Raw genomic sequence first — 27,103 nt, 5'->3', positions numbered from 1 at the left:
TTGTAAATAACAAATTTTGTTAAGTTGATCACTTTTACAGATTTGTTAGAAACTCACATTTACTTTGACTGTGTACGGAAATAATTTTTTTATATCTGACAAACCTAAAACGGATTAAGCTTATCTACGAGTATTGGGTTGCCTAGGCACTCTCTTTTAACAAATTCTACATGTTTATTCACCTTAAAGGTGTTATTTCACCTTTTCTGACATATTCGTCCATCTTGCTGCCTGCTTTTCACCCATATACATCAGCTTTCAGCTAAAGTTGAGCACCTTTGTTTGTGCAAGGTCTCCCGCCCTCTATGTTCTAAAGTGACAATATCATTTGAAACAGCACATTAAAAGCCAAATCTGTCAGTGCTAAACCCGTCTGTGATATTGTATATTCCTGAATAGAACAATACATCAAATCAATTTATCACTCTCAATGAGAGGTTGATATTGAAGCTACACTGTTTTAACATATTGCTCTTGGTTGAAGGCTTGTGACGGAAGAGAGGTTCTTTAACCGGGTCACACACCCCTCTACATCTTCCTGTCTTGATCATTAATCTATCTCTTGCATATTCCGTTAGGCCTCTCCCATCTCTCTATCCATCTTCTGTGGCTTCTGTTCCAAAGTTTTGATACCAGGTACTATTTGACGAAAGTAGTGGGGGTATTTCCACATTCGTCAAAATTTAGTGCTTATATATATAGGAAAAGGGACCATGGGTGGGAAGGAGTAGGCATTTCAAGATGGCATGGACCTTTTTGGCGAGAGGATTGTCCTGGCAGTTTTGTTCGTTAACAGGCCTTTACATAGGCGATTTATATGGGAAAATTATACGCAGTCACAGGAAAAGATAACCAATTGAACTTTCATATAGATCAAAACAAAATAACGTAAGGAAGTAGTATACAGTTGTTCATGCCCACAAGAATTAGAGAAAGTACACTTGGATAAATGAAAATTTTCTCCTTTATATGCAATTTTTGTATAACATTTTCCACATGGAAGAGAGGATATGTATTGAAAAGGTTTGTAAATATGAAATCATGTCTATAAACTAACGTCTTACGTGGGACCTGTCTCCTTTGCATCATCTGTCCATGTATTTGCTCCCATAGAATCTTTGGGCAGGTGTATTTTATTTTCTATACAAATATTAACCATCCTTAATTCTTGGCCATTTATGGCAAATTTGTCCTTTTGGACAGGTTTTTGTTTAGTTGCAAAATTTGTAGGATGTTTAAGTTGTATTAATAGTGTTTAGTCAATTCTTAGACTGTCTGTTTCAGTTTTGATTCATTTAAGCAGATAGTAAAGTGATTAATCCCACCTTTAATCTGTTCTGTGTGAATGATTCCAAATGCAGGAGCTGGAGAGAATAAAAAGAAGTTCTTGATATATAGATTTTATTTGTTTTAGTGGCATGATTCATGATGACAGGCAGAAATTATGGAGGTGAAATATATACTATATCATCAGTGTGAATTACAGATACATAGTATGGGTTCATTAAATACACCAATTAGGAATTTATGGTAAGCCGTATCTAGTGCCTTGAGTTTGAGTGGTTGCTGGGAGCAAGGTAGATCCAGATCCAGTTGAGAGGGTTCCAAGTCCAGACAGTAGAGATCCAGACCCAGCCAATAGAGATCCAGATCCTAGACCAGAGGGAAATTGAGATCCATATGCAGGAATCTGTAATCCTGAATTGGAGAGTAGGGATTGAGTGCCAGCAAACTGAGATCCGGATCCTATGAGGTTGAGGCCAGATCCAGGAATCTGAGAGCCAATGACTGAAGTAGCAGCAACAGCGTCTTCCAGGCGTGCCTTTTCAATCTGAGCAATGGCGTGAGGTGGGAGGGGAGGCACGCGATTGGAATCCACTCGGAAACCGTTGGCGTCGGCAACGAAATTGACGGTAGTTGGGGTGCCATCAGGATGTGTGAATCTGCAATTAAATAAAATTATGTAGTAGTTAGAACAAGCTAGAAGTTGCCTCACTAGGTAAGTGTAACTTAAGTTTTATCATGTATAACAGTGTCCGTTACCGTACTAATAGTACTTACGACCATGCTCCTCGTTGTGACACCATTCCACCCTCTGGGTATCCTTGCTCCTGGCGAACGATGCCATTTCCAGTTGCGTAGTTGAAGCTGTAAACGCCATTGGCATAGGGACCTTCACGTTGATCTGTCAGAATAGGTATCACAGGACGGGGTCTTGCTGGGAAAACTCCAATAGTTCCAGCTAAGTTTCCGCCTGTAACACTTCCAAAGCCAGTGTTGATTAAATTTCCAGTATTGGTTAGGCTTCCAAGCCCACTGAGGATTCCTCCTGAAGAACCTGCTAATCCAGTATTATATGCAGTCCCCAAGTTCCCAAATGTAGAACCTCCCACACCAAGTCCAGTTAGACTACCAGTGCCTAAGATGGAACTTCCGTATCCTCCAGTCAACAACCCACTTCCAGAAACAGATCCTCCAGAAGTAGAACCACTTAGGAGACCGCTTCCTAAGGATCCCCCAAGTCCTCCGAAAGAGGAACCGCCTGCAAGCCCCCCTGTCGTGATTCCAGGTGCTTGATATGACTGGGACAGTCCACAGTTAACCCCTTTTAGGGTCGTGGCTGCAGCAGCCAGTAATACACACAGCGCCAGTCTCTGAAATGAGAAAATGGTTGTAGTGACCATTTCAAAAGTATGATGTCTGTCCATTGTTACACAACTGTGGTCACATTTTTCACCCCTGTCAATTGTAACCTCCTTAAGCTATTTACAACAAGTGTCCTTGGACATGGCAATACCGGTTACTTTCATAGCAGTTGGTCAATGAAGTTAAGTTTACACAGAGTAAAAGGGTGAATTATTTCACCGGAACGGATTGAGATAATTATGTGTGTAAGAGAGACATTGCATTAAATGAAGTATAAAAGTATATCTACCAGATAATTTTAAAATATATTTGAATAGAGTAAGGTGACTTACACTGTTTGCCATCGTTGTTTGACTATGTCGAATCGAATGTGACTAACCCAAGTCTCTCCAAGTCTTATATACGATTGGATGTTGGCTTACTCAATCATTCCTGGTCCCCATTACTGCTGGTTCCACCGAAAGGTCTTTCGTCCGAAAATAAGCTAATTTTCCCACTTTCACTCACTAGATCAATCTGTTTAATCAGGCATCGTGAAGTAATGCGATTATGAAATGATTGCGTTGGTTTTTTTTATTTCCATTAATTTTGTTCTTGTTGTGAGGGCATCGTGCATCTAATTAAGCTCGAAAGAAGAAGTGAGTATTAAAGCAACACGTGATATAATATACTATATATATATATATATATATATATATATATATATATATATATATATATGTATATATATATATATATATATATATATATATATATATATATATATATATATATCTAATAAAAGGAGCCCATAAAAACACCAAAATATAGAGAGAAAAGTACTATATTTCAGAGACTGCTGTCTCTCTCTTCAGGTATATGAATGAGAAAAGTTTACAGAAAAGGTGGTATTTATACCAAGAGATTCGTCCACAAGTAAGCAAATTTAGGTCACCCCCGCTGATAATCTTCCTTTAATCTTCTTAAGCGTTGGTTGAATGAACACTGCGTCGACGATGTCCGATGTCCAATTCCCTTTTGAGATGTTCATTACCTGCTTCTCTTTTATTAAGGCCGATTCCATCATTTGACTCTTGTACCGGCAGTTGCTGCTATAAATTACACGTGACATATTCCAGTTTATTCTATGGTTATGTTCACTTATATGATTGAAAATAGCCGAGTTCTGTTGTCCATACCTAACTGACCGTTTGTGTTGTATTAATCTCTGGGGAAGTGATTTACCTGTAAATCCGATGTAAGATTGGTCACAGTCCTGGCATGGGATCTCATATACCCCAGAGTCTTTGGGCGATGTCTTTTGTTGGACGTTAATCAGGGATTTGGCTAAGGTATTTGGGTAGGTAAATGCAAAAGGGTTGGATTTCCCAAGGGTGTGAGTTACTCTCTTAATCGTCTCCAGGTGGGGAATTTTTATTTTATTGTTGGGTGTGTCTCTGGTCTTGTCTTTAGGGGGTCGGTAGAAAATTACGTTTGCTTTTTGAATTGCTTTCTCAATTATATGGTCAGGATACTTTAAAGATGAAAGTTGCTTGCGAATTAGTTCAAATTCTTTTTCCAGGAAATCTGGGGAACAAATTCGTAAGGCTCTTAAGAATAGGTTGCTAGCTAGACCTATCTTGATAGTATTGTCATGATAGCTAAAGTAGTGAATATATGAAAGTGAGAACGTTTTTTTTTTCGTGTATGGTAAATTTGTATTCTGTCGTGTCTCTGATTATTAAAACATCAAGAAAAGGAATTTTGTTGTCTGTTTCCCATTCAACTTTAAATTTGATGCTGGGCACTAATGCGTTTAATTTTGAGAGGAATTCATTAAAATTACCCCACTTATTATCCCAAAATGTTAGTATGTCATCCACGTATCTCATCCACAGCATGTTTTTGGGTTTTATTGCATTTATTACTGTAGTTTCAAAGTATTCCATGTACAGATTGGCTAAAATAGGACTTAAAGGACTACCCATACTACACCCGAATTTTTGCTTGTAGAATGATTCCCCGAATGAAAATACGTTATTAGATGCACATAATTCAACTAACTTTATTATTTTGTCAAGTGCCAAAGGGAAATGATCTGAATAGGGGGATAATTTTTCCCTTAAAAACTGAAGAACGTCCTGTACTGGTACTTTTGTGAATAGGGAGTCTACGTCAAGGCTTAAAAGTTTTATGTTGTGAAGTGGTATATGTGCTTCTCTGAATTTGTGACAAAAGTCTTCCGAATGTTTGATGTGACTGGGAGAAAAAGTGCCTAAAAAAGGAGAAAGGAGGCCAGCTAACCATTTAGAAATTTTGTAATTGAAAGCTCCGGCGCATGAAACGATGGGTCTGAATGGAAGATTGTCTTTGTGAGTTTTGGGAAGACCATAAAAGTAGGGTAATTTAGGATTAATTACTTTAAATTTCTCTAATAGTTCAATACTCTTTTTGTCTTGGCCAATTAATCTTACTTTCCGAAAAAATTCTGTGGGAACGTTCTGGAGGGGATTTTTCGTCAGTTTTTCGTAAGTATTTGTGTCGCTAAGGAGCTGGTTGATTTTGTCGAGGTAGAAGTCTTTGTCCATTATTACAATTTTGCCGTCTTTGTCGGATCTACTTATTATAACATCTAACTTTTTTAGCGAGTGGATGGCTATCATGAATCTGCGGGGAACAGGATATTTCTTATGAAGGTCAGTTAAAGCATTTAGTAACACTCCTTTTAAACATATCTCTTCACGGCTGTAGTTTTTGTCAGATATGAATTTATCACAAAAGCCACTATGAAGTCTAGGTTGTTTTTGCGGTCTGGCATTAGGGCAAAGGATAAGCCTAAATTTAAAACTAAATGTTGATATACAGTAAGGGGGGTGTTGGATAAGTTTAAAACTTTGTTTTGTTGTTCAAGATTATTCCATGCGCTATTATCTATTAGGTTATTTAACTTGCGTAAAAGTCTGTTGGAATGAGTCACGCTATTATAGGCAGCAATGTCGGAACAGAATGAAATCAGATACCTGTATACGTGGTCCGTATACAGTCATATATATATATATATATATATATATATATATATATATATATATATATATCCAATGCACCACGGAGGAACACATACTTGAGGATATCCTTAAACCACGGTAGCAGATGAGTGAAACTGAAGACTTAGAACAAGTACTTTCGTATTTTATTCCTACATTCTCAAGTTCACACTGAATCAAGGAGAGGTTGACAGGTTATATATATATATATATATATATATATATATATATATATATATATATATATATATATATATACATGTATACTTAGCAGGTGTGGGTCGAGAGAAAAGCAGTACAACATTCACTGCCAAATGCGTGCTTTACTACTAAGCCCTTGAAGAACCCCTTTTCATGAATTTTGCACACTGTAAGCGCTTCATAAATCTACGCTGAAGACTCATAAGCTGTGCATCAGACCTCCTACACACACACACACACACACTACATTGTCTTATTCACCTCTCTAGCACGTGCTCTCTTCCTTCCTAAGTAGTACAGTCCTTTTTTAGTAACTCTTTCACTCCTAGGAATTCTCAGGTCTTCCTCTGACTTTTCACTTACTCAGGGGGTAAGCCTACAAACTACTTTTTTGTTATTGTTGTTGTTCTTGTTGTGGGTTTAGGAAAAGTCTGCGGAAGAGCTTGAAAAAGTCTGAAAAACGTGTTTAGCATTGAGTTAAAGATATAGGAATTTTAGGATAGGATGTTTACTATTTATTTATTAGAATGAAATGTAGAAAATAATTTTCATGTTAAACAGTGCAGGAAAATTATTTCTAATAAAATATATCGTATTTATTTTAATTTTCGTTCGTGAAACAAGGCTTTATTTAACCGTAGGTTTTCGCACGTTTTTATTTACGTTAATTTAGGAATATAGTAATGTTTACAATGTATGGGCGAGGGGGAAATCTTGCACGTGTCTCGAGTAGGCTGGAGGTTGGATCACGCCTCGTTCTTCCTAACACTTGGAAATTTTATGAGTAGATGTTACTCAGTTCCCTCAGCGCATATTGGATCTGTATATCATGCTTCTCACTTACAAGTCGAATATGTCAAAAGTCCTCTTAAATATTCCAGTTCTTTCACGGGTAAAGTTACTTTTCAATGCACAGGCAGTTAAAAATCACAAAATCGCTAAGTATACAAGTTGCTTTCACGAACGGTCCTTGTTTGACTTAGATTCCTACAAGGTTCGTGAGATTTTGCTCATACAGATGTTCAACTTCGAATTATTGAGGTTAAAAGCGAAAGATTTGTATTGTTTGCGTAAGAAAGTCACGCCGTTGTCGGAGATGGGGTTGATGCTGGCCCAGGGTGGGTGTGACAGTTGGGCAAGTTGTTATATTGTATAAAAGACAATGAAAGCTACACCTCCAGTACATTCTCTTCGACGTATTCAGACAACGACGATGTCCTCAGTAAGTTTATTATTGATTGAGTTCTGTGATTTGATTTTCCACTAAAGTAAAAAATAAGTAATGCTTATGTCACTTCGATCAGCATCAAGGAAGAGGCCTGGGTTCTTAAATGCAATGTAAAACAATACGCTTCTTATATTTATTGATGATATTAATCGAGTTTTGTGCCTAGTTTTCTTGATTAAAATTAAGGAAGGATATCTTTAGGATTTGTAAAGTTAACATTTTAAGATGACTTAAAAAACTCATATTAATTCCTTATTACTTTCAGAAATATGCAATAAAAAGTTGCATAAATAATACTCATTTCAAGTAAAATAAAAAGACATTATAAAACACGACAGCAAACCGAACACATATCCTTGAATTGCAGAGAAGCATATTATGTAAACAGTATATGTGCTGTTAATATAACTAACCCTACGAGGCCTGAACACCACATTATTTTTTATTTTTTAAATAATAAAGATGGCAATCACCAATCTACGTTTCAGTGCTGAAAATAATGTTATAATTAAAACGATGATTTAGGACTTGAACAATGTCTCTTGAGACTTCATTGAAAGGTGTATTATTACAAATATTCTTAAAAGTTCAGTCCTTGTACTGACCTCAAAAATAGCACTTTACAGTTTTATATTTCATTATAGGTAACGAGAAACGAGCTAAATAATGAATTACAAATTTCAGAAAGTGGTGTTGTGTGCATTGCTAGCAATTGTTGCTTCAGGCCCAAGGGGAGCCAAGTCTTATCCAGGGGGTTACCTGGACCAAGGACCTGTGGGAACAACAGGTGCTTCATTAGGAGGTTCTCTGGGAACAGTTGTCGGAGCAGCAGCAGTTGTTAATGGTATTCTCGAAGGATCTGTAATTTCCACAGCAGGAGGACAATATCTAACCACAGGACTTACAGGTGTTTCACCTGTAAGCCTCGTAGGATCTTCCGCAGGTGTTCTAGGCGCTTTTCGTCCCGTGATACCAATCCTTCTGGATCATCGCGAAGGACCTTATCCTGATGGTACTTATAACTTCAGGTATGCAACAGCTAATGGTATTAGTCGCCAAGAGCAAGGATACCCCGTGAATGGAATGGTAGCACAGCAGGGAGGATGGTCGTAAGTACCTGAAAGAAAGTTTCATTTAAACGAAAAAGTAGCAAAGAAAAAATGAACCAAAAGTGAGATATAGTTTCGATTTTTCTTTACTGGTTGACTATTTCCTGTTGCAGATTCACCTTCCCTGATGGCACGACAACTTTCGTCAACTTCGTCGCCGATGCAAATGGGTTCCGTGCCGAATCGGATCGACTGCCAGTTGCTCCCCTTCACGCAGTTGCACAGATAGAGAAGGCAAAGCAGGAGGACGCTGCACTGGCCTCTTCCGGATACGAATATGATTCTCAGGGAGGAATTTCTCCTTTGGGAACCACAGCTCTTCTCTCTCAGTACGGGTCTGATGTCTCTGGTTCTGGAGCTCTGTACCCACAGAGATATGGCACTCCTCTCCTCGGCTCTGGCTTTGGGTCTGTGTTGCCAGCAGCTGGAATTGCATCTGGTGTCTCTGCTCTGGGCTCTGGATCTGTCATTAATACACTCTCTCCTCTGCGGCCAGTCCCTCAGTCTCCCAGTTTAAGTTATGGAAAGTAATAACAAAGTTTAAATAGCATTTAACGCTACAGGATATCCAGTAAGTCTATGTATTCGGCGTTTTGTCTGATATGTCAATATATTTCTCAAATAAATGACTTGTATTTTCTTGAAACCAAAATCAACTGCAGAAAGTCTAATCTGAACACGAATCAGTAACCTATAATTGTGTGAACTGAAATTTCACTTAAAATTTCACTGTTATATAAGGAAGGATGCATGAAATTTAGGAGTTTTGCCATGCACTAGGACTCTTTGCATGACAAAATCTATGAAATAATAAAGAGACAATGGCCAGAAGTTAACGTCCAATAATAAATCCATTGTTTTTGTTACAGTGTCCAGTAATCTTCATTTCATTCACTTACTATATTCTTCAAAAATAAATAAGTTAATCGTATAACCTGATGTCTGCACTTTGATCTGGAACAATGCTCAACACACCAATTTAAGATATGGACTCTAATAATCAATTTCAAATCGCATTGCAAAGTGACATGCTAAATCATAATGCTATATCATGGGAGTAATATTTATTCAATTCTAATCTGCGAAACAGTAATTACTAAGTAGAATTTCTATTGAAAAATTAGCGTGTTTAGTTTTTCCAAGCGTAAACATGAAGCAACACCTAATTTGGCAAATAATTGATTTTTATGTGGGGTTTTCATATTTTTCCTGCAAAAGGGGGGAAAACAAAGTTTGGGTATGAATGTATGTATTATATATATATTTTTTTTTATAATATATATATATATTTAATATATATATATATTATTAACTATATGTATATATGATATATATATTTTATTAATTATCAGTGCATTATATCCAACATCATGATATTGAGCTGTTAAATGTATAAATCTTCCTTAGATTACTATCTTTTTTTATAGTATGGTTTGGTCTGCATAATCGTTCAATGTATACCAATACACACAAATATACATGTGTGTGTGCGTGTATGCCATCGGCGCCTGACAGGTCTTGGTGACCAGATCCAGCGATGCCCAACCCTGATTGGGTAACCAACAGGGTAACGAACCTGTTACATACCGTCACGTAATCATAACGCATTTAATCGATCCACTTTAGCATCATAATTACACCGACTTTAGAATCATCAGTCTTAATATAACCTATTAAGAGAAAATCATCACGAAGCTGATTGCTAACCGCCACACTTAAGCAATCTAGCGCAATCAGATGTCTGTGCAAGACAGTTCCAGGAAATGTTATTACTTACGAAGTTGTTTACTCATTCCGTCAAAGTTATCTGTATCAATAGATTGCGGTGTCATGACCTATGATTATGGCGGGTCCGCTGGTATAGCGATTAGTGTCGTGGTCTGCCACTTAGATGTCACGGGTTCGCGTCTCCTACAGGACGATGAAAAATCACTGGGGTCTTTGGAAGCTTGAATTTCAAGTCAGTGGCCCCTTTGGTGTTCTTGTTCCGTGTGAGTAGGTTTCATCCAATGAAATATAATTAACAATAAACCTAAATACAATCCAGTTGGGTCGTCTAGGTGGGTTTAGCCTTGAAGCCTTATAAAAAGCAGACGTTGTTAAATAATACCCATGTTATAATTTGTTGTATTCCATGTTTAACCCATTCCTCTAAACAAAACAAATAAAAAAGGCGCCGGAGATTTCATAACTGAAATAACCTCTTCAGTGATTGATATACTTTTCTGTAATAATGTAATAAACGTGAGAGTATATTAAGCAGTGCATTAAACTTATTGTCCTTGCTTGACGATAAGCTCTTCGCTATTCTTCTATTGTGCTTTAGTTTCTTTTTTAATCTTTTATGTTTTACGTGCTGGTATTAATTTTTCTATTTCTCTCTTCTTTCTTTCTGCTCTGATTATTATTTCACCGACGTGGACATTCAGTCATATGAGGAAGTTTGAACGATCATGATTTTGAAAAGTATACAAAGATTATTATATAATATTGCAACAAAATTGATTAAAATTAAATGTATCGGGTTATATCAGTCACACTGAACGACTGGGCTTACAAAAAAAATCATGCACCCAATAGCATTGCAAAATTCAATTGGCTACGTGATTTATTTACTAAGGAAAGTAATAAATGTAACAGAGCTTGAAGAGGATGAAAAATCTGGAAAATGCTGTACTGTGAAACCAGTGTAAAAAAAAAAAAGCATCTCTTTTGACGTATCAAATTATATACCACACATATCTCCCACCCCCACTCACCACACACATGCCCACACACACTAATATATATACATACATATACTCCAAGTTTTTTTTTCACTTTTTGTGGGAAAAAGTGTTAAAAAACCGATATAAATTTTAATTACTTGCTAATTGGATGCTGCCATATGTTTACCATTGGAAATACTGAATACACTAACTAGTACTGTTCTAATTAAAACTTCTGTGTAGCTACTCCTTCACAGTTTACAATTAAACCATTATGACTTAACATGTCACTTTAAAATGCGAATTAAGTATGATAATGAGTGTCCATAATTTAAACTAGTATTGTTTCAGATCTTAAGTGCAAAGACTTGAGATTTATTTAATTTTTGAAATATGTGTATGAATGAGGATGAAAGATTAATGGAAGCTGTAACTACTGTTTTTTAGTTTTTGTTTTTAGACGTTCGGCTTTCTGTTATAATCTCGTTACTGTTTCATCGATTTTTTCTTTATATATTTGGTCTCAGTGCCTGGGTTTTGTCCCTAAATTTCTTACAGCCTTCATCAATATCAGTGGAATTCTAATTTACAAAATTATTGGGAAAACAATTGTTGCATTTAGTGGTCACTGATTCATATTCAGATTAGACAGTTTACATGTCATTTTGGTTTCAAGAAAATACGAGTTACTCATTTCTGGTGTATATTAGTAGAACACATCAAACAATCAACCGAATACATACAAAGACGAGATAGCTTATCCAGTGGAAAATGATTTAAGTTTTACTACTTTCCATAAGTTAAACTGGGAGACTGAGGGACAGGCCGCAGAGGAGAGAGTGTATTAATGACAGATCCAGAGCCCAGAGCAGAGACACCAGATGCAATTCCAGCTGCTGGCAACACAGACCCAAAGCCAGAGCCGAGGAGAGGAGTGCCATATCTCTGTGAGTACAGAGCTCCAGAACCAGAGACACCAGACCCATACTGAGAGAGAAGAGCTGTGGTTCCCAAAGGAGAAATTCCTCCCTGAGAATCATATTCGTATCCGGAAGAGGCCAGTGCAGCGTCCTCCTGCTTGGCCTTCTCAATCTGTGCAACTGCATGAAGGGGAGCAACTGGCAGTCGATCCGATTCGGCACGGAACCCATTGGCATCGGCGACAAAGTTGACGAAAGTTGGAGTTCCATCAGGGAAGGTGAATCTGCAACAGGAAATAGTCAACCAGTAAAGAAAAATCGAAACTTTATCTCACTTTTGGTTCATTTTTTCTTTGCTACTTTTTCATTTAAATGAAACTTTCTTTCAGGTACTTACGACCATCCTCCCTGCTGTGCCACCATTCCATTCACGGGGTATCCTTGCTCTTGGCGACTAATACCATTAGCTGTTGCATACCTGAAGTTATAAGTACCATCAGGATAAGGTCCTTCGCGATGATCCAGAAGGATTGGTATCACTGGACGAAAAGCGCCTAGAACACCTGCGGAAGATCCTACGAGGCTTACAGGTGAAACACCTGTAAGTCCTGTGGTTAGATATTGTCCTCCTGCTGTGGAAATTGCAGATCCTTCAAGGATACCATTAACACCTGCTGCTGCTCCGACAACTGTTCCCAGAGAACCTCCTAATGAAGCACCTGTTGTTCCCACAGGTCCTTGTTCCAGGTAACCCCCTGGATAAGACTTTGCCCCCCTTGGGCCTGTAGTAACAACTGCTAGCAATGCACACAACACCACTTTCTGAAAGTTATAGATTGTAGTGAATTATAATACGCTAAAGGCTAATATGTTTTAAGTTTTGTGAGGATAATAATTATAAGTTGCCTATAATCATTTGATATTAATTACTGAAAACATATGGACAGTGGTTCCATGTTGCAAAACTGGAATTTAATTTGATGAGCTTTATGCATTAATTTATAATACTCTAAAGGCTAATATTTCTAAGTTTTGTGATGATAATAATTTCAAGTTGCCTATAATCATTTGATATTAATTACTGACAACATATGGACAGTGGTTCCATGTTGCAAAACTGGAACTTAATTTGATGAGGTTTATACATTAGTGGTATGGTATTTAGATGTCAAAAGGCATGCTTATCTAACAAAACATAAATGTAGTGTTCCTTTATTTATTTTTTTTTTTATATAAATAAATAAATATTTATTTATATCAATTCTCAGTTTCAGTACACTGGAACCTCATTTGATGAGCTTAATACATTAATGATATGGTATTCAGATATCTAAAGGCCTGCTTATCTAACAAAACTAATGTAGGGTTTTCCTTTATTTATTTATTTATTTATTTTTTTTTAGGTATCTGAAGTATATGATGCCAATTCTCAGTTTCAGTACAGCTCGTTAGAAATTCTCCAGTAAGCAAATCAAAATAGTGTATAGTTTGATATCATGTTTTATAATGTCTTTTAGGAACGAGTTACCTTCTCTTCACCTGAAAACTCATGCAGTAATACAAAGCAGATATATTTCAATAGCTATTATTTTAAAATGTTCCTCATACAAGTATTTCAGGAATTGACTTATTGATGATTAAATTATTTTTTGAAAGACTGCTACAGAATCAAGAAAGAACCTGTGCCAGCCAGAAAGTTGGATGGCTTAATGTATAAAAAAATTAAGCATATCCTCCCTGCTCGCTTTGGGAAATCGTAAAAGAACCAAATTAATAATGTATATAGACGCAGGTAACTCACAATGGACGACATCGTTGTATGAATGAATCGAAGAGAATGTACTGAACTTGCATCTTTCCGTGACTTTTATACGAAAACAATCCTTTCCAGGTGATCTCCCAGTCTCCTGTCAATTTACACTTTCTTACGCAAACGTTGCGAATCTCTCGTTTTTACCTCATTATTTCACTTGTGCAACGAAAATATTTAGAAATGTCTGATTGTCCGTGTGAGTGTGATCAACTTTTGGGGACTTGGGAAATGAACGCTTCTTCTAAATCATATAATTAGTAATTGTTTGTATCTTACTTGTATATAGTGATTCTATTTATATAAAGCCGTCTTGTCCTTGGACTACTGAAGAGAACTCTTCTCGTATATACAGTGCTGACAAGTAAATTAATTTTTAGTTTTCTGAAAAGGAAACTATTGTCCCGGATATGCCAGTCCGTCCGCCCTCAGATCTTGAAAACTACTGAGGCTATAGAGCTGCGAATTGCTACGTTGATCATCCACCCTCCAATCATCAAACATACCAAATTGCAACCCTCTAGCCTCAGTAGTTTTTATTTTTATTTCAGGTTAAAGTTACACATGGGTCATACATCTGGCAGCGCTTTCCGGAAGCATGGGGCGCACCCTCACTCTGCCGCATCTGGTGAGCAACTGAAGAGCTGTCGGTCATAGCTGATGGTGTTATATAGCATTTTGCGTTGTACAGAAAACTCGATTGCGCTGAAGAAATTTCGCTTTTTTCATCAAGAATATGTTTTTTTTCTGTTTTCATTGAGAGCGTATCAATGTACGGAATTTTCATAAGAAATGGCCTCTGATATAGTAAATTGTAACACTCAATCAACTCATTTTTTTGGCATTACTAATTCATGAAGTCCGAAGGGTATCGAGTAGGCAGACAGCTTGGAGATTTATCAGCTACTTATGAACATTATCTCAGACGTGAAAAAAAAAAAAAATTAGGGATGCTTGGCAATTCTTATGAGAGGGATAACTAGTAAGAACCAGAAAATATAAGAAATAAAAAAAAATTAGCTATATTTTATTCTATGAGATGTGGCTTTTCCTAAGCTTCCCTGGTCGTACAATTGGAACTTCAGACGTTCAGGCGAGGATGAAAGACATCACTACCTTAATACTATTACCCTTGCATTTTAATTCATTGTAATTCATTTTTATCTATCTGTTAATTTATTATTATTTTTTCTTTTCTAATAAGTGGGGTCTCTATGTATTTCCCTTTAGCGTCTGACTTCTTTTAATGAACACCATATTCTTTCGAATCTTGAATCTCAAGTCAGTGGCTCCCATGGGCTTGTTCCATATGAATAGGTCTCATCTTCTGAATAATAATAATAATAATAATAATAATAATAATAATAATAATAATAATAATAATAATAATATATAATAATAATATTCCCTTTGCATTTTTAATTGCTGGTCAACCTCGGCCAATTTTTAATGACTGGTTGATACCTTCGAGTTGACATCAGTTGCTCAGTGGAGTTAGATTTCTAGTCTTGGGGACTTAAGTAATGTAGAATCTATTTCCTAATCCACAATGTTTTTTCCCTTTCTGGATGACTATGGTTTTATGTAAAGTATATTTGCAGCAATCAATTTAGTTAATTATCATTTGGTTTCCATTGTTACTCACTTTCACATTCTTTGCTCTTTACTTCTTGATTTCTACTTCTGTATAGATCTCCATGGAACTTTGGGACCCACTGTACTTGTAGCACTCTTTTCAACTAGGGTTGCAGCTTGGCTTGTAATGATAACAAAGCGTGATCCGTCCTCCAGCTTACTCAGGGCACGTGTTGAAATCTACAATCAAATAGCGTGTTGTTTCACCAAAGAAAATTAAAGTGAATACGCTATATTTTATTAGAAATAATTGTTCTGCACTGTTTAACATGCACATTATTTATTTCTTAATTTTTATTCTCATAAATAAATCATAAATATCCTATCCAAAAATTCCCGTATCTTAACTCGACACGAAACACCTTTTTCAGACCTTTTTAGGCTTTTCCACAGACCTGTCCTACCCCAACAAGAACAGTAACATCAACAAATTAGTATGTAGGTTTACAGTCCGAGTAAGCGATAATAATAGTAATAAAAAAATTTCAGTATGTGTATTTTCATTAAGAGGTTTCCCTTTTGTTACTCATTGTCAAAACTTTACATCTTTGCTGCTCCCAGTCTTTTCCATTGTCTATAAATCGTCCACATTTGACTTCCATACAAAAGAAAGGTAATAAGCTATTTTAGAATTATTTTCACATTTTATTGGTAAAATCATTTTTTCCAGTAACCTTTCTTATCATTAAATAATCTCTGCTTCCCTAATCCTACTCTCAATTTACCAGTCACAGCTCACATTTAACGTTATTCTGCTATTTAGGCGATAAAATGGTTCCACTTATAATTCTCATGACACCTGTATTTAATGTAGGATGATTTGCGGTTGTCCTTTCATCATTAACGAACATTCTATCTTCTGAGAGGAGCGCCTCAGTGGCGTGGTCGGTATGGTGTTGGCGTGCCACCTCGGTGGCCGCGAGTTCGATTTTCGGTTATTCCATTGAGGAGTGAGAGTTGTGTATTTTTGGTGATAGAAGTTCACTGTCGACTTTTCTCCTAAATCAGCAACCAGTTACTGTATTCTGGAAGGGAGGTCGTTTACAGACATGGAAATTTTCGTCTCTTCACAAAGATAAAAACCTTTCTGATCACAAATGGCATTAAATTTAAAGTTTTATTTATATATTTGTATGGGAGTACTTGAAGTTATGCAGCTTTATATATATGTTAAGTGAGAATTTATATCAACGTTTTTCTTGTGATTGCAAATCATCTGTTTGTAGCATCAGTGGTTACATACGTATTCAGCTTGTAATACCAAGTGAATCAGTCACTCTCATGAAAATTATGCAGGATCATTTGAAGTTTTCTGTATTCCACTAAATTATACAGATTAGAGTCAATACTCATTTGTTGACTATGTTACTGTTTTTGTTAGTTTTAAAATTTGCTATCTGTAAATTTAACAACTAATAAATATTTAGAATGTCAAGCATATATCAGTTTAGAATATTTTTTTTTCAGAAATTTGTATTAATGTTGATAAATGCAGTCTTTGATATGGCACCAATTTACGAACTATTTCTTACAGTGTTGTACCAATGATACTAATGATCAGTTTTGTATACACGAATAATTAGGTATACTTATTTCATTTGTGGAATCAGCACCGTCATGTTAGTCCCTTTTAATAGTCATACCTTCCAGGTCAGTAATCTTTCTTAAAATTCAGTTGACCTTCCTTATCACTGCCAAATTATATATTATATAAAGTAATTAACAGTAGAGTAAAACATTTTTTCATTCATGTTACCTTATTAGGAAACCTTATTAGGAATGAGCGGGCTGTAACAAAAAACAGATAAATCAAGTATAGATGTTTTAATTAAATTTGGTTTTACAGCTGAGGAGACATATGATACCAGTTCCGTAACAGTAATTCTGTGATAGGTAAGTCTATGGGAGTCCATAAGCCCTGCTTGGACTTGGAGAACCTGAGAGAAGGCCTCCTGTGGCTATTTGTTGACCAGAAGATAATGGAGTTGCAGAACCAAAGTGCCCGTTGCTTGCTCCAGAAACAGCTATTTGTGACCCAGACCCTTGGTATTGAAGTCCAGAGCCTAATACCTGGGATCCAGTACCAGAAACCTGAGAGCCAGCTCCAATGATCTGAGATGCTGAATTGGCTATTTGGTTTTGCGCTCCCAAAAATTGAGATCCAGAGATTGGTTGGTAAGTTCCGTCATCTGCAATATGGTATCCTGCGGCGGCTGCTACAGCATCCTCTTGTCTTGCTTTTTCAATCTGAGCAATTGCATGAGGGGGAAGAGGGGGTGGGGTAGGCAGAAGATTTGAGTCCACCTTGAAGCCTTCACCGTCAGCAACAAAATTAACAATGGCAGGTGTGCCATCAGGGAATGTGAATCTGAAACAGGAAGAGTAATGAGTATTTTTAACTTGAGGTATGTAAGATTAGTTTGAACTTTTACAGTTTTGTGAATATTGTAAATGGCACAAGAGATCAACCAAATTTTACTTACGACCATCCTCCTCGCTGCGATACCATTCCTCCTTGTGGATATCCTACTTCCTCACGAGTGATACCATTCGCAGTAGCATATCTAAACCTGTAGACACCATTTGCGTGTGGTCCCTCACGTTGATCCTCAAGGATTGGTACCACAGGGCCAGACTGACCTTGGAAACTTATAGGTGAAAGCTGGGCATTTCCTCCAAATCCTGCATTGTTAAATCCATCAATGTTTCCTCCTGAAGCACTTCCGAATACAGCATTAGTTGAGGCGCCAAGGTTTCCTGAGGTTGAACCACCAAAACCAGATCCAGTTGAACCACCAAAACCAGATCCACTTGAGCCTCCAAAGCCTGCATTGGTGGTACCTCCATAACTGCCCGCAGGTGATCCAGTTGGTTGCTGACCAACAACATTAACAGTGGTAGGTGCTCCTAATCCCCCAGTAGCTAAAGCACCAAATCCAGACGATCCTCCTAGATTAGCTCCGTTTAATCCCCCAAAGCCTGCATTAGAGTTAGCTCCATAACCTCCAGCTTGTGATCCAAACGACTGCTGACCAATGAAGTTTGCGTCAGAGGACCCCCCAAATCCAGAGGTAACCGAAGTGCCTAATCCAGATAAACCACCAAGGTTTGTTCCAGCTGCCCCAGCAAGACTAAGAGAAGCACCAAAGCCAGAGTTTAAAGAGCTTCCAAAGTTGCCTGCTGCAGATCCACCAAAGCCTGACTGAAGAGAGCCTCCATAATTTCCAAGAGATGTTCCAATTGCATTTCCACCAGAACTTGCAAAGTTCCCAACAAGGGAACCTCCTAGACCACCAGCTGCTGCCGCACTGCCAAAACCACCAATCGCAGAGCCTCCGAAGCCACTGGATAGTCCTCCTGCTGCTCCGCTAAACGGTCCTTGTGTGTTGGATGAACCAAAAGCACCAGCAGAGGAACTTGCTGATCCAAGACCTCCTGCACCGTGCTCTCCAGGAAGGGCAAATGGTGCTCTAGGAGTCTGATATGTATATCCTGCTGATTCTGAAGTGACGCCTGTGAGAGTTGCAGCCACAACTGCCAGTAACACAGAGACCGTTGCCTTCTGGAACATGGAAATTTTATTCGTTTACTGATTAGTTTTAACACTTCACAACCATTACAGCACTATTTCTCAGGATTAATTCAACCCCCCACACTCGTTGCTGATCCTTCATAGCTAATAATGTAGCAGTTGTGAAATTGTGTGCTTCCCCCCACCCTCGCCCCCTCCCCCTTCGTTACTATAGTAGATTCACATCAACCGTGCATTTGATGTCTAGGCCAGTCCCTTACGACGCTCCTGATTGGCTGTTGATATGCCAATCACAGGACTGGAAACTCTCAGTCTCTCGAGGGAGTTCACATAGGAAGGATGTATGTTCCACCTCTCCTGAGGGATACTTTTGAAAGATGTATCCCTCAGGAGAGGTGGGATATAGATCCTACCCATGTGAACCTTCGAGAGAGACTGAGAGTTTCCAGCCCTGTGATTAGCTTATCAGCAGCCAATCAGGAGCGTCGTAAGGGACTGGCCTAGACATCGGATGCTCGGTTGATGTGAATCTAATATAGTTCACGTGTCGATGCCCTTTGTTGGTGTGACACCAGAGAATAGTAAATCAATCAAAATATCACCAAATTTATTACTGAAGTTTTACCTCCCTCCCCCATGTTATGATTGTATCATTTTGCCAGTATTTCACTCGCCCAAATGCTATAGAACAGGAGAATATTCATCTTATTGTTGGAAGTTACAATATGAAGAAACAATGTATTATTTAATGAATCACTGGTACCACTTTCTTTAAACTTTGTGTACTCCTTTGTAAGCATAGTGGCATGATTGAAGATGAAAGAGTGTGTTGCTTAAATGTCCGATAGATATAAACTTGTACACAGTAAAACAAAATAAAATAAAGGGACTTTTAGAAGAGAAATTTCAGCTCAGCAAGTCAAGATACATTTTCTACATATTTTTCGTTAATATGTTTCAGTCGAAGCCTTAAAATTTCTTACCGTTCGTGTCATCGTTGTACGATGGAGTCGAGATGAGTGTGATGAACAGTCGCATCCTCCAGTTCTTTTTATACAATGTCAGGGCACCTTCTTCTTCTTCTTCTTCATTTCTTACCTTCTCTGATTCTCTTGCTTAATGTATTATGACAGTACCCCACCCCCCTCCCCAGTCACCATCTTTCCTAAGAGAATTCTAATTCAAAATGTTTAATACACATTTTAAGATTTTTATTTTTTATTTTTTTAATATACTGAATACTGTTGCTCAAACGTATGTTTCCTATTTTTTAGAATTAAAATTTCGTCATTGAGGCCACATTGCTTAATGAGGTTCCGGTCCTGGTGGATGACCAATTATACTAAACAAATGTCATGTCTTAAAGGCTACTTAATTGTTCTTTTATAAAAATTACATTCATCTGATCAAGAGGTGTGAATTAGATTTATATAAGGCATTTCACCTCAGTGCATATCTATTACGTATTTCTTTGTCTTGTATTACTTTGAAAATAATTATGGGAAATTGCTTTTATTGAGAGTGTGTTAGTCTCAGGGATTATTAATTTAATTGTTTTATAGAAAAAAAAGGATTAGTTAAAGAAGAACATATTAACTTTGGGGGAAAATGCTTGATGGGTGGTATCAATGGAAGATTCCTGATGGGTGGTGTCAATCATTTTTCATTTCTCATTCTTATGGTATTTATAAAGTTTACTTTTGTATACAAGTATTCAGGTCTTGTATGGAAATTTTTCGTTCAAGTAATAGAATTTCGAGTTACAGATTTTCTACAGAAATAGTATGAGACCTGAATTAGATAACGAAGCGGATAGAGTGCTTGATCGGATGAACTAATAATAAATAAAGTTATTTAACAAATTTCATTGAGATCAAAAAGTAACAAAACTTTCTTACAAGATTTGAGTATATATATATATATATATATATATATATATATATATATATATATATATAGTTAAACTATTGAAATATTAAGTGCTTTCGTCTTATTACCAAAACATAGCAGCTAAACGTAAACAGAAACAGGGTCATATATATATATATTATATATATATATATATATATATATATATATATCTTATATTATATATATATCATATATATATATGATATATATATATATATATATATATATATATATATATATATATATATATATATAATAGTATATATATTATATATATATATAGTAGTATAAGTATAACGGGAATCGGTTGGGAGGTCACAGAACGGTCAACGTATTGACATCGAAAACTACCAATTGGTAATCCACTTTATTGTGCCTTTCAAGCCCTTCTGGAACATTACGTTTCATTACAGGTCAAAGGAAAATAATCCTGGGCTTAAATTCAGGTTCTCCTCCCAGGTCAACTGAATCCAAACGGATTCCAATCATTTAAGCAGAGAAAGTTAAGTGTACAAGATAAACGATATTTTTAAGTTAGTCAAGGAACACAGATTCCTTAAAAGTCAGTTAGACATAAAAGCATTTGATTATAAAAGATCCAAGGAATGAGTAGCTGTTTCGTTGCCATGTTCATTTACTTTACTTATAGTTGTTCATTTCAGTGGAATGATTCTTTATCATGAGATGGAAAAAATCTGTACAAAAAAATGTGTCAATTTTGATACAAATTTTAAATACTTCCAGTATAAAGAACGCTCTGTAAAATGAAACGATTTAGATACAAAATAATTTGCCTACAAGCATAATATGTAAAGACCTCATCATGAAATGGTGAGGCAAAATCACATTTTGTCATGAATATTTCGCATAATGATGTTGAAAGCAACCATAATTAGCATATCTCGCAATTAAACTGGTGTCATAGTGTGTTCAGTCCAGTATCTTTGGCTGCGACAGATTGGCTATTCAAATGAGGTTAATAAGTTTTAATTGAATGATTTCGTACTGTTTCGCTTGACTGAATCAGGTGTCCTACTAGAGCGTCGGTTTACGTGTAAATTAGTTTATAATTAAAAATCGATTGTCGAGTGATACACAGTAACCGAAATACTTATTATTGGAAGTGAATTTCATTGTCATATAATGATTATGTAAATTCAAGTAGTGTATTTTTAATAGTCATTCACAGGAAAGAGCATTAGTTCATTATTTGCCTGTTTTAGGTTAGAAATATACGTAAAAAGATTTGTATTAGTTTCCTGAAAAGAAAACTATTGTGCTTCTGTGTCTTAACGCTTTTTCTGTCTGGCCTCATATCTTGAAGACTACTGAGGCTAGAGGGCTGCAAATTGCTATGTTGATCAGCCACCCTCCAATCATCAAAGGTACCAAATTGCAGCCCTCTAGCCTCTGCAACTTTTATTTTATTTCAGGTTGAAGTTCTTCTAATAAGTCGTGTACTATTGCTTGGTGTGACTGCTGCCTTATTTGTGGCTGCCAATTCATCTCAGGCCCCTGTAGGTGACTTTATGACCAATATTCTCCAGCCTTTGGGGGGTGACATAGCCTTTGTACCTTGCCCTTCGTCAGACTTGGCGTTGAGAACTCTTGCTTGTAGATTTTATTTTTAGCTTACTCTGGGAGTAAGCCTAAAATCTACTTTGTTGCTGTTGTTGTTGTTGTGGTTGTTGTGTGGTTGTTGGGGGGTAGGAAAGCCTAAAAAGGTCTGAAAAAGGTGTTTCGTGCTGAGTTAGTTACTGGAATTTTAGGGTACGATATTTTATGATTTATTTATGCGAATGAAAATGTAAAAAATAAATAATGTGCAGAGAAATGATTTCTAATAAAATGTGGCGTATTTATTTTAATGTTCGTTGGTGAAGCAACGGGTTATTTGACTGTAGATTTCAGTGCGCGCTGCGAGTAAGCTGGAGGTCGGATCACTCTTTGTTTGTAATCATCAATATCATATCCTTAAGTGAAGTTTGGCATCATTGGAATACCTATTTTGTACCATTTAATTTAGTACTTTTTATGTATTTATTTATTTTTTTAGAAATTGATGCAATGTTTGCAGTTTTTAACTTGGTGTTGAAATCTGCATGATGCCATCTCTTATTTACTGTTCTATTCTAGTTTTTCTTTTTCCTCTACTTTTCTCACATTTGGGAATTATAATAACAATAATAGTTAAAACATCAGTGCTTATAGCTGTTTGTCCGCACTTGTCTGAACCATTGATTTGGCATGTGATAATTCCAGTGCATAATTGTCTCTTGGCAACTCCACTGAAATTGATCTCGTTCTGGTGTTAAAATAATTTTTTTATATATAGTTTCAGTGAAGTATTTTGAAATAAGACTTTTAGCTATAAGTCATTTTCAGTGCTAACCATTTCAATAATATCACTTTTACTTGATGTGATGACTTTTCAACCTTTATTATTATTATTATTATTGTTATTATTATTATTATTTAGGTAGATGAACCCTATTCACATACAACAAGCATATAGGGGCTATTGACTTGAAATTCAAGCCTCCTAAGAATGTTGGTTTCAACCTCCCACCGCTGACCCCACTCAGCAGCAGTATCTAATCATGATACATCGGCCTGGGGAGGCGGGAACCTGCGACATCTGAGCAACATCTCACGACACTAGCCACCATACCAGTGGACCAATACACTAGCATTGTAACCCCTTATAAGTAAGCTTTAATAAACGGGAACATTAGTTCTAGTTTCATAAAATATGAACGGTAATTACATATGTTTTTTTTTCATTTTGAGCATTATCAGAATACAAATAATGGTTTGAATTTTAAGGGACTGGTCTTGGGTAGGTTATAATAAGTGATGTTGGTATTGAAAAATGAAGTTTATTTAAAATGACTTGATATTCAGTTCAGTGGCACATAACAAGGAAACCTCAGATAAATTGAAGGGTGTCCATAAGTTGTGTATAGGGTGTGAGGCTTCCGATGGTAAACAAGAAGGTGATGGCCTTAGTTGCTGAAGAGATTGCTGGAGTACTCCTCCTTCATATGACTGAGCGCCTAAACTTGAGCCAGACAGCTTAGGCCCAGTGTTTGTATGTTTCCTGAGCTAGAGAACTGTTTCCAGAGCTGTGGAAACCAGATCCAGTTCAAGAATCATAGAACGAATTTGCAGAAACGTGGAACTGAGATCCAGTTCCAGTAACTTGAGGTATATTGTTGAAATTTTGACCATGTGATCCAGGGATGGGCTCGTAGTTGCCGTCTTCCGATAACTGATATCCAGCTGCAGCAGCTGCAGCCTCTTCCTGCTGGGCCTTCTCGATTTGAGCAATTGCATGAGGTGGAGGGGGAGGAGGGGTGGGTAGCAGATTGGAGTCTATGCGGAAGCCGTTTCCGTCAGCAACGTAATTGGCAATTGCCGGAGTTCCATCTGGGAATGTGAATCTGCAATAAGAAAAAGGTAGAATTATAAATGTAGTAACTGAGATAAAAATGTACGATTTTGTCTTGACAATTATTAGCTCATAACTTACACAAAGGCATTAAATTTCCACTTACGACCACCCTCCTTGCTGTGAAACCATTCCTCCATCTGGGTATCCTTCCTCTTGACGAACGATGCCGTCTCCGGTTGCGTATCTAAATCTGTATATGCCATTAGGATATGGTTCTTCTCGTTGATCCTCGAGGATAGGCACCACAGGTCGTGCTTGACCTTGCAAACCTCCAAGGGATCCCCCAACAAAGTTTCCTCCTAGTGAAGTTCCAAATCCTCCAGTAGATGAGGAACCAAGACTCCCCGCAGTTGTAGCTCCAAAGCCAATTCCTGTCGAGCTTCCAAAACCTACATTAGAGGAGCTTCCATAACTTCCTACTGATGATCCAGTCAAAGATCCTCCGAAATGTCCCTCTAAAGGAGCATAACCTCCTGTGAATGATCCCGTTGTTTGTTGTGTCAGCAGACTTTCAGTCAGAGATCCTCTGAAACTTCCTGTTGTAGGTTGTTGGTATCCTTCTGTTTGAGAATTTCCAAAGTGGCCACCTGATAAACCACCTCCATGAGGACCAGAAACAGAGCCACCAAAACCTGTGTGAGATGATCCCCCATAATCCGCTACAGAGGACAATGTAGGACTAGGTCCAACAAAGTTCCCAGTAGAAAATCCTGCATTATTTCCAGTAAAGTAGTTTCCATATTTACCAACCTGAGAACCTCCAGAACTTCCACCAAATAAACCTGTTGAGCCAACTGTAGCAGGGTTGCCAAAACCAGACGTTAAGGAATTCACAAAACTCCCAACTGAAGACCCGATAAAGCCCATTTGAGAACCCCCATAACTTCCCAATGGTGAACTTAGTGGGTTGAGTCCAATATTTCCATCACCTGGCACAGAACCTCCATAGCCACCAAACTGAGAACCTCCTAAGTTACCAATAAAGGGGTTGCCAAATCCACTTGTTTGAGAACTACCACCATGTAAACCTCCAGAACCAGCAATGGCAGGGTCACCAAAACCACTGGTAAAGGAATTTCCAAGATTTCCTGCTGAAAGTCCTCCAAGACCAGTTTGAGGAGCACTGTAACCTCCAAATAATGAGCCTGCAGGATGTTGTCCAACATGTCCAGAATTTCCTGTCAAAGAGCTGCCATACAATGCAGTTTGAGAGCCTCCAAAATTTCCAGAAGCTGTTGAACTGCCAAAACCGGGTTGAAGGGGCTTACCAACACCACTCGTTACAGGATTTCCTATATCACTGGATAACCCCCCTATAGGTGGACGTCCATAGTTATTAGGTAAACCTCCAAATAAACCGGTGGATAAGCCAGGTAATGTTAGAGGTCCACCGCTGTGTGATCCTGGGAAAGTTGAAGATACACCTGAAGTTGATGGCTGATAAGTGTATCCTGCAGAGGCAGAGCTGACCCTCTGCCAGAGTGTAGCTGTAACTGCTACTAACACACACAGCACCAGTTTCTGGAACAAAAAATACTTTGTGAATGAAATAGACACTGAAGTGGATGCTTTCGTGAATTAGTATAAAGATCTCATTTCAAACTGACTTCATGAATGGTTTGTTTGAGAATATCCATCAAAAATTTGTAACTGATTTGAAATGCTAAATTTTTAGTAGGTACATTAGATGGTACGTTTTGTGAGTCTCTAGTTAATTAAATAAGAAGACTGCCTTTGACCGTATGCAAATTAGTATAGTATAGTATATGTTTGTAAGTAAATGCTCAGTAAATTTGCAGAAATATTTGAACCGAGGAAATTTTTGTTTGCTCAGCATCCTTGCTGGATGAAAATCACTGTTAAATTGATGTAGAAGGCATGTGCAAATATATTTTACAGTGTTCAAAAGTAGTTCTCGCCCTTCCGATGTAATTCTGTATAAGATTTAGCTATCTTCAAAAAGGGGTGAATCGTAGAATGGAAACCAGCAGATGACAGGTCAAGATTGTAAGATGATAAATAGATATAAGTTTCCTTTCATCTCATCAGGCTGCATCTTGTTCACGAAATACATTAGAGAAACTTACTGTTTGTGCCATCGTTGTTTGAATGAAGTCGAGATGAATGCAGTGACCCAACTGCTTTGTAGATCTTTTATACGATGTCAGGCCCCCCAAACTCCCTTTCCCCCCGACCCCCCCTCCCAGCAGGGCATCCTGACAAGACGTTGTGGCAAAACGCAACACTTCACAATTATTGCCAATCTGCATCTTTCAGAAACACAAACTTTGTGCAATCTTGTTATTTTGATTGTTTAATTAAGTAATTACAGCTTAAAGTAATTACTGTGTGACTAAACTCGTCAGTGGCTTTGATTAAACGCCGCCATGAAAAGCAGAATCCAGTAAGGCAAATGGAAGTGTGTGCTAAAGACTGGCTTGTGACTTGGGTTGTCTGTCTAGCACATATGGAATTATAGAACGGATTGTTGAGCTAAACCTCCTTTATGGGAAGAAAGTGCAGTTGTTGCTTGCGAGTGAAAGAGCAGAAATCGAAGGTGCTGAGATGAATTGTTTGCTCACGATGTGTGCTGTGGCATGAAAAGAATTAAATTATAAAGAATGTTGAGATACAGAGGTAAAAACATTTTTGGGTAAAGGAAAGGTCGTATCACAGAGTTCTGGGTTGGTTTGGTTGTGTTAAAAGAATAGAGGACGATAGATTGACGAGTTAGTAATTTGGCAGTGTTTTTTATTTATTTATTTATTCGTTTTTTGAAAGAAGTAAGAAGTGTGGGTGTATGCAAAAGTAAGTTTAAGGTATAGTGTGTGTGTGTGTGTTTGTGTGTGTAAGCTTTCCATGTTTGTGTACGTTGCAGGTTCGTATAAATTTGGATTCACCCTAAATTTATGACGTGTCAGTTTGA

At 37.3% G+C, this 27,103-nt stretch overlaps 3 protein-coding genes across 3 annotated transcripts in view; all 3 read right to left on the bottom strand.

Annotated features, from left to right (window-relative positions):
* The window catches only part of LOC135197650 (uncharacterized PE-PGRS family protein PE_PGRS54-like), a 19,741-nt gene extending 16,751 nt beyond the window's left edge, over window positions 1-2,990 (bottom strand). The window contains exons 1-3 of the mRNA XM_064224667.1: window positions 2,979-2,990; window positions 2,062-2,654; window positions 1,549-1,943 (exon numbers count right to left, since the gene is read on the bottom strand). Coding sequence (XP_064080737.1) covers window positions 1,549-1,943; window positions 2,062-2,654; window positions 2,979-2,990 — 1,000 coding nt within the window. The remainder of the gene's footprint in view (window positions 1-1,548; window positions 1,944-2,061; window positions 2,655-2,978) is intronic.
* Window positions 2,991-17,107: 14,117 nt separating this feature from the next.
* On the bottom strand, window positions 17,108-19,807 carry LOC135197649 (uncharacterized). Its single transcript, XM_064224666.1, has 3 exons — window positions 19,796-19,807; window positions 17,764-18,842; window positions 17,108-17,648 (listed from the first exon to the last, which is right to left on the bottom strand). Exons 1-3 carry the CDS (start codon window positions 19,805-19,807, stop codon window positions 17,180-17,182), a joined length of 1,560 nt encoding a protein of 519 aa, XP_064080736.1. The 3' UTR covers window positions 17,108-17,179.
* Window positions 19,808-23,868: 4,061 nt separating this feature from the next.
* Window positions 23,869-26,276, bottom strand: LOC135197648 (uncharacterized). Its single transcript, XM_064224665.1, has 3 exons — window positions 26,265-26,276; window positions 24,281-25,698; window positions 23,869-24,166 (listed from the first exon to the last, which is right to left on the bottom strand). Exons 1-3 carry the CDS (start codon window positions 26,274-26,276, stop codon window positions 23,869-23,871), a joined length of 1,728 nt encoding a protein of 575 aa, XP_064080735.1.
* Window positions 26,277-27,103: the final 827 nt, after the last annotated feature.

The sequence above is a fragment of the Macrobrachium nipponense genome, chromosome 21 (genome assembly GCF_015104395.2).
Source record: "Macrobrachium nipponense isolate FS-2020 chromosome 21, ASM1510439v2, whole genome shotgun sequence".
Lineage (NCBI taxonomy): Eukaryota > Metazoa > Arthropoda > Malacostraca > Decapoda > Palaemonidae > Macrobrachium > Macrobrachium nipponense.
Note: the sequence above shows the minus strand (reverse complement) of the source record. Positions and strands in the feature narration are given on the sequence as shown.